Source organism: Peromyscus maniculatus, chromosome 17 (assembly GCF_049852395.1).
Source record: "Peromyscus maniculatus bairdii isolate BWxNUB_F1_BW_parent chromosome 17, HU_Pman_BW_mat_3.1, whole genome shotgun sequence".
In the NCBI taxonomy this organism is placed as follows: Eukaryota; Metazoa; Chordata; class Mammalia; order Rodentia; family Cricetidae; genus Peromyscus; species Peromyscus maniculatus.
The window spans coordinates 3,033,774-3,047,577 of NC_134868.1; the positions used below are offsets into that span (position 1 = coordinate 3,033,774).

General features: G+C 40.6%; 1 protein-coding gene across 10 annotated transcripts in view; it reads left to right on the forward strand.

Moving 5' to 3' along the window:
* The window catches only part of LOC102902981 (uncharacterized), a 119,191-nt gene that overhangs the window by 44,874 nt on the left and 60,513 nt on the right, over positions 1 to 13,804 (forward strand). For all 10 annotated transcript variants that reach the window (XM_076553171.1, XM_076553169.1, XM_042262921.2 and 7 more), the window contains one exon: positions 12,539 to 12,575. In XM_076553171.1, coding sequence (XP_076409286.1) covers positions 12,539 to 12,575 — 37 coding nt within the window. The remainder of the gene's footprint in view (positions 1 to 12,538; positions 12,576 to 13,804) is intronic.

Sequence of the window (13,804 nt, forward strand, 5' to 3'; positions counted from 1 at the left end):
GCTTGCATCTGTAGTTCCTGTTTGTTTATCCAGATTTTCCATTTCCAGTATTCTTTTGGTTTGTGTTTTCTATATTGCCTCTATTTCAATTTTCAAGTCTTGAACTGTTTCCTTCACATTTTTTTATTGTTTTTTCTCTGTTTTCTTTGAGGGATTTATTGATTTCTTCCAATTGTTTGTCTTTTCATTGATTTCTTTAAGGGAATTTTTTATTTCCACCCTAAGGGCCTCTATCATTTTCATAAGGTTATTTTTAAAATCGTTTTCTTCTGCTTCATCTGCATTGGGATGTTCAGGTCTTGCTATTGTAGAACCACTAGGTTCTGGTGGTGCCATGTTGCTCTTTATATTGTTGAATGTATTATTACACTGCCATCTACCCATCTGGGTTTGGGGTAATTACAGGCTGTGATGGGTCAGGAGAGGTGTGGGAAGTGCCCCGGGTCCTAGGGCCTAGGGTACAGGGCTGTCCAGCTGGGAGAGCAGCCACTCACTTCTTCCTCCAATCAGGTGCAAGTGAGGGCTGTGCCTCTGGGGTCCTCTGATGCCACTGGGGATGGTGGTGGAGCAGGCTGATCACAGGAGACTTGCCTGCTTACGAGCTGCTGGGGCTATAACTGGTGGAGTTTAACAATTTTAACTGAGTAGCTGGAGAAGCTTGTTTCTTCAGAAATTGAAAACTTGTACTCAGTATTCTCTGGACACAATTAACTCAGCAGTAAGCAACAACTACTACTATAACAACAACATGCTGTTTGATGCAGTCATGTTATGACACTGATTCTGGCAAGGATGCCACTTTCTGTGTGTCTAAGGTGGTCAGCTAGGGTCATGGCCATTGTGCATAGTGGTTTATTTTTAAGTATTGACATTCAACATATTGATGTTTTTTCCTTGTATTGGAAATATACAAAGAGGTATAAGTATTGATTGTCTATTCGTGAATAGTCACTCAGGAATATGCTATAGGAGAGGCTCAATGCAATACATATTAAGAAATCACTAGTCTTTTCATTTTATTCTGCTATGGTTTTCTATACTTGTTGTGAAATATGTTTTTCTTTCTCTCTAAAAGCTGATGACCAGAATCTTTGAGTGGTTTGAGTATCAGGGTGACTGAGGCCTCTTAAATAAGTCTGACAATCTGTAGCTAGAGTTTTCCTGCCTGGCCCACAGTCAGTACAAATCTCTCTCACCTGCCAGTCCCACAGCTGCTCAGACCCAACCAAGTAAACACAGGGACTTATTTTGTTTACAAACTGTCTGGCTGTGGCAGGCTTCTTGCTAACTGTTTTTATATCTTAAATTAGTCCATTTCTATAAATCTATACCTTGCCACGTGGCTCGTGGCTTACTGGTACTTTACATCTTCCTTGTCCTGGTGGCTGCTGCAGGCCGTGACTCCTGCCTTCCTGTCCTTTTATTTCTCCTCTCTGTTAGTCCCGCCTATGCTTCTTGCCTAGCTATGGCCAATCAGGTTTTATTTATTGATCAATCAGAGCAACCTGACATACAGACCATCCCCCAGCACAGCCAAGCGCAGACCATCTCAGACACCTGCACTCAGGCCCATGGTCCTAATCATCCTCTAGGTGGACCTGCTGGGTAAAGCCATGAGGAACCCAAGCTTGGGCTCCCACAGGACATACAGAACATCCCACAGCAACAATCTTCTTTTTGTTCCTATTTGGTGGAATAATTTAAGGAGTATTGGCATTAATTATTTTTTGAAGACTGAGAGAATTCTGCAATAAAACTGTCTGGCCTGGGTTTCTTCTGCTTGAGAGACTTTTAATAGCAGCTTCTATTTCACTAGGGGCTATAGCTCTGTTTAAATTATTTATCTGACCTTTATTTAACTTTGATAAGTGGTACATATCAACAAAAATATCCTTTTATTTTGTGTTTTCCATTTTATTGGAGTACAGGTTCTTAAACTAGGTCTCTTTATGGTCCTCCAGACTTCCTTGATTTCTGGGTTTTATTTCTCCTTTTTTCTTTTCTTTTTTTCATTTTTCTTTATTAAAAATTTTTCTACTCACTCTACATACCACCCACAGATCCCACCTCCTACCTCCTCCCACCCCCACCAGCCCTCTCTCCCAAGCCACCCCACATCCCCACATCTCCCAAATCAAGGTCTCCCATGGGGAGTCAGCAGAGCCCAACACACTGAACCTAGGCAGGTCCAAGCCCCTTCCCACTGCACCAAGGGTGCACAAGGTATCATACCACAGGCACCAGATTCCCAGAAGCTGCCCATGGACCAGGGACTGATCCTGATCCCCCTACCTCGGTGCCCCCCAAATAGTTCAAGCCAAACAACCATCTTCCATATCCAGAGGGCCTAGTCCAGTCCCATAGGGGCTCCACAGCCACTAGTCTACAGTTCATGGGCTTCCATTAGTGTGGCAGGTCATCTCTGCATGTCCTCCCATCATGATCTTGACGTCCCTGCCTTCAGTATCTCTCTTCTCTCTCTCATCAATTGGATTCCCAGAGCTTAGCCTAGTGCCTGGCATGGATCTCTGAATCTGCCTCCTTCAGTCACTGGACAAAGGCTCTATGCTGACAGAGTATTTACTAGACCATTCATCAGAGCACACCAGTCCAGGTACCCTCTGGACCACTGCCAGCAGTCCAAGGTGGGATCATCCTTGTGGATTCCTGAGAGCCTCCCCAGCACCCTGCCTCTTCCTATTCCCATGATGTCCTCATCTATCATGGTATCTCCATCCCTACCCTCCCACTCTGTCCCTGTTCCAGCTCAACCCTCCCATTTCCCTGTGTTCTCATCCCCTACGCCTCACCCTCCACCAACCCCCCACACCCAGTCCACTCATGTAGATCTCATCCAACTCTCCTTTGCTGGGTCATCCATGTGTCCCTCCTAGGGTCTTTTCCTGTTAGCTAGCCTTTCTGGAGCTGTGGGTTGCAGTCTGGCCATCCCTTCCCTCACATCTAGTATCCACTTATGAGTGAGTAAATACTGTTTGTCATTCTGTGTCTGGGTTAAGTCAATCAGGATGATATTTTCTAGTTCCATCCATTTGCCTGCAAATTTCATGATATTATTGTTTTATTTACTACTGAGTAGTACTCCTTTGTGTATATGTGCCACATTTTCTTTCTCCATTCTTCAGTTGAGGGGCATCTAGGTTGTTTCCTGGTTCTTGCTATTATGAATAAGCAATGGTGGTCTGATAAGATATAGGAAGTTATTTCAATTTTTATGTATCTGTTGAGATTTGCTTTGTGACCAAGCATGTGGTCCATTTCGGAGAAGGTTCCATGGGGTGCTGAAAAGAAGGCATACTCTTTTGTGTTAGGGTGGAATATTCTGTAGATATCTATTAAGTCTATATGAGTCATAATGTCTATTAGTTCCCTTATTTCCCTGTTAAGTTTCTGTCTGGCAGACTTGTCCATTGGTGAGAGTGGAGTGTTGAAGTCTCCCACTACTAGTGTATGAGGTTTGATGTGTGATTTAAGCTTTAGTAATGTTTCTTTTACCAATGTAGGTGCCCTTGTATTTGGGGCATAAATGCATTCAAGACTACTTCCTACTTTCTCTTCTAGCAGTTTCAGAGTAGCTGGATTTATGTTGAGGTCCTTGATCCACTTGGACTTAAGTTTTGTGCACAGTGACAGATATGGATCTATTTGCAGCCTTCTACATGTTGATATCCAGTTATGCCAGCACCATTTGTCGAAGATGCCTTCTTTTTTCCATTGTACCCTTTTGGTTTCTTTGTCAAAAATTATATGTTCATAGGTGTGTGGGTTAATGTCAGGGTCTTCAATTCGATTCCATTGGTCCACATGTCAGTTTTCATGCCAATACCAAGCTGTTTTTATTACTGTAGCTCTATAGTAGAGCTTGAAGTCAGGGATTGTGATGCCTCCAGAGGTTGTTTTATTGTACAGGATTCTTTTGGATATCCTGGGTTTTTTTGTTTTTCCATATGAAGTTGAGTATTATTCTTTCCAGGTCTGTGAAGAATTGTGTTGGTATTTTGATGGGGATTGCATTGAATCTGTAGATTGCTTTTGGTAAAATTGCCATTTTTACTATGTTGGTCCTGCCTATCCATGAACATGGGAGATCTTTCCATTTTCTGACATTTCTTCAATTTATTTTTTCAGGGACTTAAAGTTCTTGTCATATAGGTCCTTCACTTGCTTGGTTAGTGTTACCCCAAGGTATTTTATGTCATTTGTGGCTATTGCAAAGGGTGATGAATCTCTGATTGCCTTCTCAGCTTCTTTGTTCATTGTATATAGGAGGGCTACTGATTTTTTTGAGTTGATGTTGTATCCTGCTATGTTGCTGAAGGTGTTTATAAGCTTTATCAGTTCCTGGGTGGAATCTTTAGGGTCACTCAAGTATACTATCATGTCATCTGCAAATAGGGAAAGCTTAATTTCTTCCTTTCCAATTTGTATCCCCTTAATCTCCTTATGTTGTCTTATTGCTCTGGCTAGAACTTCAAGTACTATATCAAATAAGTATGGGGAGAGTGGACAGCCTTGCCTGGTTTCTGATTTCAGTGGAAATGTTTTGAGTTTCTCTCCATTTAATTTGATGTTGGCTGTTGGCTTGCTGTAAATTCCCTTTATTATGTCTAGGTATGTTCCCTGTATTCCTGATCACTCCAAGACTTTTATTATGAAGGGGTGTTGGATTTTGTCAAATGCCTTTTCTGCATCTAGTGAGATGATCATGTGGTTTTTTTCTTTGAGTTTGTTTATATGGTGTATTACATTGACGGACTTTCATATGTTGAACCACCCTTGCATCCCTGGATGAAGCCTACTTGATCATGGTGGATAATTGTTCTGATGTGTTCTTGGAGTCTGTTTGCCAGTATTTTATTGAGTATTTTTGCATCAATGTTCATGAGGGAGATCGGTCTGTAGTTCTCTTTCTTTGTTGTATCCTTGTTTGGTTTAGGAATCAGGGTAATTGTAGCCTCATAGAAGGAGTTTGGTAATGTTCCTTCTGTTTCTATTATGTGGAACAATTTAGAGAGTATTGGTATTAACTCTTCTATGAAGATCTGGTAGAATTCTGCGCTGAAACCATCTGGTCCTGGGCTTTTTTTGGTTGGGAGAATTTTAATGACTGTTTCTATTTCCTTAGGGTTTATTGGACTATTGAAATAGTTTATCTGGTCTTGATTTAACTTAAGTATGTGGTACCCATCCAGAAAAATGTCCATTTCTTTTAGGTTTTCCAGTTTTGTGGAGTAGAGGTTTTTGAAATATGACCTGATAATTCTCTGGATTTCCTCAATGTCTGTTGTTATGTCCCCCTTTTCATTTCTGATTTGTTGATTTGGATTCTCTCTCTGTGTCTTTTGGTTAGTTTGGATAAGGGCTTGTCTATCTTGTTGATTTTCTCAAAGAACCAACTCTTTGTTTCATTAATTTTTTGTATTATTCTCTTAGTTTCTAATTTATTAATTTCACCTCTCACTTTGATAATTTCCTGGCTTCTAATCTTCCTGGGAGACTTTGCTTCTTCTATTTCTAGAGCTTTCAGGTGTGCTGTTAAGTCACTAATGTGAGATTTCTCCAACTTCTTTATGTGGGCATTTAGTGCTATGAATTTCCCTCTTAGCACTGCTTTCATAGTGTCTCATAAGTTTGGGTATGTGGTGTCTTCATTTTCATTGATCTCTAGGAAGTCTTAATTTCTTTCTTTATTTCTTCCTTAACCCATTGGTGATTCAGTTGAGCATTATTCAGTTTCCATCAGATTGTAGGTTTTCTGTAGTTTTTTTTGTTGTTTAAATCTAACTTTAAACCATGGTGGTCTGATAGAACACAGGAGGTTATTCCAATTGTTTTGTATCTGTTGAGATTTGCTTTGTGGCCAAGTATGTGGTCGATTTTAGAGAAAGTTCCATGGGGTGCTGAGAAGAAGGTATATTCTTTTTTGTTAGGATGGAATGTTCTGTAAATATGTATTAGGTCCAATTGGGTCATGACATCAGTTAAGTCCTTTATTTTTCTGTTAAGTTTCGATTTGGGAGATCTGTCCAGTGGTGAATGTGGGGTGTTGAGATCTCCCACTATTAATGTGTGGGGTTTTATATGTGGTTTAAGCTTTAGTAATGTTTCTTTTACATATGTGGGTGCCCTTGTGTTTTGGGCATAAATGTTCAGAATTGAAACTTCATCTTGGTGGATGTTTCCTGTGATGAGTATGTAATGCCCTTCTTGATCTCTTTTGATTGATTTTAGTTTGAAGTCTATTTTGCTGGATATCAGGATGGCTACACCCACTTGTTTCTTAAGACCATTTGATTGGAAAGGCTTTTCCCAGCCTTTTATTATTAGGTAGTGTCTGTCTTTGAATTTGAGATGTGTTTCTTGTATGGAGCAGAAAGTTGGGTCCTCCTTTTGTATCTATTCTGTAAGCCTATGTCTTTTTATAGGTGAATTAAGTCCATTGATATTAAGGGATATTAATGACCAGTGATTGTTCATCCCTGTTATTTTTGTTGGTAGTTTGTGTGTACTTCTCTTCTTTGGGGTTTATTGCTGTGGCTTTATCTATTGCCTGTGTTTTCGAGTGTGTATCTGACTTCCTTCAGTTGGAATTTTCCTTCTAGTGCTTTCTGTAGGGCTGGGTTTGTGGATAGGTATTGTTTAAATCCGACTTTGTCTTGGAATGTCTTGTTCACTCTGTCTATGATTATTGAAAGTTTTGCTGGGTATATTAGTCTGGGCCGACATCCATGGTCTCTTAGTGTCTGCATTTCATCTGTCCACGTCCTTCTGGCTTTCAAAGTCTCCATTGAGAAATCAGGTGTTATTCTGATGGGTTTACCTTTATAGGTCACTTGGCCTTTTTCCTTTGCTGCTCTTAATATTCTTTCTTTATTCTGTACATTTAGTTGTTTAATTATTATGTGTTGAGGGGACTTTTTTGGGGGTCTAGTCTGTTTGGTGTTCTATAGGCTTCTTGTATCTTCATAGGCATTTCCTTCTTTAAGTTGGGAAAGTTTTCTTCTATAATTTTGTTGAATATATTTTTTGTGCCTTTGAGTTGGTATTCTTCACCTTCTTCTATCCTTATAATTCATAGGTTTGGTCTTTTCATGGTGTCCCAAATTTCTTGGACGTTTTGGTTCATGACATTGTTGGCTTTAGTGTTTCCTTCAACTGATGAAACTATTTCTTCTACTGTATCTTCAATGCCAGAGATCCTCTCTTCCATCTCTTGCATTCTGTTGGTTATACTTGCATCTGAAGTTCCTGATCTTTTACTCAGATTTTCTATTTCCAGATTCCCTCTGTTTGTGTCTTCTTTATTTTTTCTATTTCCCTTTTCAGGTCTTGGACTGTTTCCTTTATTTGTTTCATCGCTTTTTCATGATTTTCTTTCAGTACTTTATTGTTTTCTTCCAGGACTTTATTGTTTTCTTCTAATTTGTTTGCCCTTTCCTCTAGTTGTTTACAGTGTTCTTCCCATTTTTTGTCTTTTCCTCTACACAAGCCTCTACCTTCTTCATGATGTTATTTATAAGGCTGTTTTCTTCTGTTTCTTCCAGTTTTTGATGTTCAGGTCTAGATGTTGGAGGCGGGCTAGGTTCTGGTGATGCTGTATTACTCTTCATTTTGTTGTATGTACTTCTGTCTTGATGTCTGCCCATCTCCTTGTGGTTCATTCTTGGTCTTATCAGCATACTTGGTTTAGAAAGAGCTGACAGATTCAGGAAGTCTCTCTCTCTTGTCCAGATGGGAGCTCTCGTGTCCAAATGGGAACTCTGGGGCAGGATGGAAGCTCTTATCTGGACCGGAAGTCTGAGGCAGGTGGGGAGCTTTTGTCCAGACAGGAAGTCTGGGGTAGGATGTGAGCTCTTGTCCAGAAGGGAAGTCCAGGTCAGGATGTGAGCTCTTGTCCAGAAGGGAAGTCCAGGGCAAGAGGGGAGCCCTATCTGGTGCAGAAGGGAAGTCAGGGGCAGGATGGGAGCTGGGGGGCCGGTCTCTAAGTTTCAGGAAGTGGCTGGGGTCTCAGGCAGATGGGCGTGGGGCAGGGCATGGAGATTGCAGGGGCTGCTGGGGGGCTTGGAAAAGGGGATCCCTCCCGGTGGGGCTAGAAGGGGACCCACCTGGTGCCCAGAACCTGTGGCCAAGTTGGGCATTTCTTCCCTGAGTGGCTGGTGCCCAGGGATGGGGTCTGGGTTGGGCCCGGATACTCACCTCTGGTCCAGAAGGGAAGTTGGGGGCAGGATCGATTCTTAAATCCATTTGATTGGAAAGTCTCTTCCCAGCCTTTTATTCTGAGGTAGTGTCTATCTTTGAAGTTGAGGTGTGTTTCTTGTACGCAGCAAATGGATGGATCTTGTTTTTGTATCCATTCTGTCAGCCTGTGTCTTTTTATAGGTGAGTTGTGACCATTGATATTGATGGATATTAATGACCAGTTATTGTTAGTTCCTGTTATTTTTTGGTGGTAGTGTTGTATGTTTCACTTCTTTGGTATTTGTTGGTGTGGGACTATCTATTGCTTGTGTTTTCATGGGTGTATCTAACTTCCTTAGGTTGGATTTTTCCTTCTAGTGCATTCTTTAGGGCTGGATTTGTGGAGAGATATTGTTTAAATCTGTTTTTATCATGAAATATTTTGTTTACTTCGTCTATGTTGATTGAGAGTTTTGCTGGGCATAATAGTCTGGTGGGCATCCATGGTCTCTTAGTGTCTGCATAACATCTGTCCAGGTCCTTCTAGCTTTCAGAGTCTCTGTTGAGAAGTCAGGTGTTATTCTTATGGGTCTGCCTTTATATGTTACTTGGCCTTTTTACTTTGCAGCTCTTAATATTTTTTCTTTATTCTGTATGTTTAGTCGTTTGATTATTATGTGGCAAGGGGACTTTTTTTTGGATCCAGTCTATTTGGTGTTCTGTAACCTTCTTGTATTTTTATGGACATTTTCTTCTTTAGGTTGGGAAAGTTTTCTTCTATGATTTTGTTGAATATATTTTCTGTGCCTTTGAGTTGGTATTCTCCTCCTCCTTCTATCCCTATTATTCTTAGGTTTGGTCTTTTCATGGTGTCCCAAATTTCCTAGACATTTTGGGTCATGACTTTGTTGGCTTTAGTGTTTTCTTTGACTAATGAATCTATTTCTTCTACTGTATCTTCAATGCCAGAGATCCGCTCTTCCATCTCTTGCACTCTGTTGGTTATACTTGCATCTGTAGTTCCTGTTCATTTACTCAGATTTTCTACTTCCAGCATTCCCTCTGTTTGTGTCTTCTTTATTGTCTCCACTTCAGTTTTGAAATCTTGACCTGTTTCCCTCACTTGTTTAATTGCTTTCTCTTGGCTTTCAAGGGATTTATTGATTTCTTCCCATTTTTTTGTTTGACTTTTCCTCGATTTCTTTAAGGGAATTTTCCATTTCTTCTTTTAAGATCTCTAATACCTTCTTAAAGTCATTTTATGGTAGATATCTTCTGTTTCTTCTGTGTTGGTATGTTCAGGTCTTGCTGATGTAGGTTCTGATGGAGCCATATGTTTTTATGTTGTTGACTGTATTTTTGCACTGGCATTTACGCATCTCTTTCTCCACTTGGTGCAAGCAGTGTTTGTGTCTGAGTGAGCCTCTTTTGGTCTGATTGATACTCTTTGTCTAGTGGGAGCTCTTGGTCTAGTTGATGCTGATAGACTCTTTGTCCTAGGGAGCAGCTCTTAGTCTAACTGATGCTAGTGGGCTTTGTCTCAGGGAGTATCTGCAGTCTTAGCACTTGGTAGATAGTGGTAGTCTGATCTGTCTGCAGGAGGTCTGCTTGCCAATTGGCCTGAAACTGGGACTTTTAGTCCAATCATGTCCTGGCAGGCTCTGTCTCAGGGAACAGTTGCAGTTTGGAAGGGTGGATGGGATTTGAGGGAGGTGGGGCTTGGGTTATAGGGTCTGATGGGGGATGGTGGTAGTCTGACCTTTCTGCAGGAGGTCTGCCTGCCAACTGGCCTGAAACTGGAACTGCAATGGGTGGTGGTGTAGGGGTGCAGGGTTGTGCCCTTGGGCCCAAAGCCTAGGGGCTGGGGTGTTCAGGTATGAGGATAAAGACTCAACTCTTAGTCTAGTTTTGTCCTGGCTGGCTTTGTCTTGAGGTGTGTTTCTTGGATGCAACAGAAGCATGTCTGTCTTTTTTTTTGGGGGGGGGAGGTTGAGACCATTAATATTGGCAGGTATCAATGACCAGTGATTGTTGATTACTGTCCCTTGTTGTTGCAGTTGGTGGTGTGTGTGTTTGAGTGTTTGAACGTGTCTTTTGGTTTTGCTGGCGTGAGATTATTTATTCCCTGTGTTTTCATGGGTATAGTTAACCTCCTTAGGTTGGCGTTTTCCTTCTAGCACCTTCTGTAGGGCAGGATTTATACATAGATATTGTCTTTATCATAAAATATCTTATTCTCTCCATCTAATGAAATTCTTGCTAAGAATATTAGTCTGGGCTGGCATCATTTGTCTCTTAGGATCTGCAGGACATCTGTCCAGGCCATTCTGACTTTTAGAGACTCCATTGGGAATTGAGGTACAATTCTAATAAGTCTTCCCTTATGTGGTACTTGGTTTATTCCCTTGTAAGTTGTAATGTTCTGTCTTTGTTTGGTATATTTAGTGTTTTGATTATTGCATGGCAATCTATATGGTGTTCTGTTTGCTGTTTGTACCCTTATAAGCATCTCCTTCTTTATATTAGGAAAATTTTCTTCTATGATTTTTTTGAAAATATTTTCCAGGCCTTTGACCTGGGATTCTTCTCCATCCTCTATTCCTATTGTTTGTAGGTTTGATATTTTCATAGTGTTCCATATTTCCTGGATGTTTTGTGTCAGGAATATGTTAGGTTTAACATTTTTGACTGGTCTATCCATTTCTTATATTGTATCTTCAATGCTTGAGATTCTCTTCTCATCTCTTGTATTATGTTGGTAGTTCCTGTTTAAATTCCTAAAAAATTTATTTGTAGAATTCTCTCAGTTTGTGTTTTCTTTATTGCTTCTATTTTTATTTTCAAGTCTTGAACAGTTTTATATTTTTTCTTTAACTGTTTTTTTTTTTTGTATTTTTTCCCTTGTTTTCTTTAGGGGATTTATTCTTGTCTTCCAATTGTTTGCATTTTCCTAGATTTCTTTAAAGGCTTCATTAATTTACTCTTTCAGGACCTCTGTCATCTTCATATGGTTGCTTTCAAGGTCTTTATCTTGTGCTTCAGTTATGTTGGAATATTCAGTGCCCACTGTGGTGGGATTCCTGAGCTCTAGTGGGAATATATTGCCCTGGCTGTTAGTGAACATGTTCTAATGCTAACATCTAGGCACCTGGGTTTGGGATGATTATAGGTCTAGGTGTTGACTTCTGGGTTTGCCAATCGGGTAAGTGTTAAGTTGTTTGGTTTTGTTTGTTTGTTTGTTTCTTTTCTGGATTTTCAGAGTGTGAAAGCTGTGTATTGCCCGTTATACTGGCCTGCTTAGCTGGTGTGTTCACAGGGAATGGCTGCTGGTGTTGGAGGCTGGAGTGCAATGATGAGTTGTGGGGAGTGAGGTTGGGAGGAGAGGTGGGCTGGGAGGAAAAGAGGCTATAGTTGGGTGATCTGTTGATGCTCTGAAGAAGAGACTGAGTGATTAGGTCTGGGGGGGGAGAGAGAGAGGGAGAGAGAGAGAGAGGGAGAGAGGGAGAGAGAGAGAGAAAAGAGAGAGAGAGAGAGAGAGAGAGAGAGAGAGAGAGAGAGAGAGAGATCTGAGAAGGTCTGTGGGCAGCCTACCTAGTTTTCTGGCAGGTGTGGCCTATATCTGAACAGGAGGTACCTGCTTAAGTTGAGGGTTGGGGTACAATGAGTGGGGGAGGGACGTTAGGAGTGGATAGTCTATGGGATCCTCAGAAGATGTAGATGGGTGGGGTGGGAGGATGAGAAACTGGAGCTGGTTCTCTTGTATCACTAAGGATGAGACTGAAGGATTTGGTCTGGGAGAACAAAGAGATCAGAAAAGATCTGCAGGTGGCTTACCTGGTATAATGATATTTTATTTGTACTGGAATGTGATTGTATGTTAATAAATAAAGTTGCCCGGGGGTCAGAGCTATTAGCAAGCCACAGTGAAAGCAGGGCAGCGGTGGTGCACGCCTTTAATCCCAGCACTTGGTAGGCAGAGCTAGGTAGATCTCTGTGTGTTCAAGGATACAGCCAGCATTGGAGACACAAGCCTTTAATCTCAATACCAACCATAGAAGACCTGGAGGTCTGTACAGACAGGCTGTGACTAGGTCATGTGGTTGGGTTTACAACCAATGATAAGGCAGAACAGAAACTCCATAAAAAAAAAAAGACAGACACAGGAAGTAGGTCTCTTTCGGAGAGGTACAGCAACAGTGAAGGGTAAGGTTTTTAGCTCTTAGCAATTGCTCTGACCTCTTGGCTTTTATCTTTGCATTGGTTCTGTGTTTCTTATTGAATAAGATGGTTGGTTACATCTACAACCTGGTTGTAATAAAATATATTTTTCATTTACATTTAGAAGTGGGTAACAATATCAAACAGAAGTCTTTATCCAGGTAAGACTATATAAATTAAAAATATGTGGTGAGTCCAAAGATAAGGAAGTATTATTTTTGAGTGTACCTTAAGATAGACACAATACTATGTGTTCAATTCTTGCTGTGTCTTATAGTAACCACAGGCAGTTTGCAAAGTATCTATGTTACTAAAACCTCTTTAGAACTACTTAGACAACTGCTGCCCTGATTATTTGGCCTATGGTCCTGGCTGTGCAATGCATCTCTTGCCCTTCTGTATAGATCAAAGTGCAGAACCACCTCATATCAATTCAGAAAGTTAAGTTGTGTGACTTGGCTGTGGTCTATCCTCAGAAGCTGGGTTATATTGCCCGACAGCCTATGTGAATAATTTTGACAACTGCAGTTGGATCTCACGCTGAAGTTTTTAAGGCAAATGTGGCAGACAGCCATAACTTTTACATGGGAAGAATCAGGTGACCTTTGTAGATGAATGAAGAGTATCAATATATAGATCATATGTAGATCTACATAGGCCTTGTAGATCATAGCCTAAGAATACCAGTTAGCATTAGCTTAGAGGAGTTGTTTTTTAAGAGAAAGAGCGTCCTCTAAATATCCCTGGGTGGCCTAGAACTTACTTTGTAGCCTAGGATGGCCTCAAAAATCATAGAAATACACTATCTTCTGCCTTCTGAGTTCTGGGATTAAAGGCATTAAGTACTAACTTTTGACTTAAAGGATATTTATAATTGATTACTTACTAATGTTGTAGATTTCTGTTTCTAGAACCACACCCTTTCTTAATTTTTGAAAAGCATTCTTTCTTTTCTATTTTTTTCATTTTTGAGAATTAAATGTTCATTTTCATCAATACACAGATTAAAAACATCTAGAATTTCAGGATTTTAAGGACACTTAGAGATGTAGCAAAAATACATGTTAGTATTTCTTGTGTTTCATTTCCTTCCCAAGTGATGCTTCCACTGGGGAGGCCTGAAGTTCAAACATGAGAGTAATTTATGTCGACACAGCACATGTCACAAATGAGATTTTACTCTAGCTTCTGAGTTGTAAAGCTGGTAGTCTAAAAACCCAGCTGGCAGCTTCCTCATTTACCTACAGGTATGTGAGCGTTTAGTAATAAAATGGGAGAGCACAGGAAGTAAAACCCATGGAGGAGGAAAGTGTGGACTTAGCAGGTTAACCCCCTGTAGGAGATGGACTGAGTTTACAGTGGAAGGTGGAGCCTGAAGAACATTGGTTTG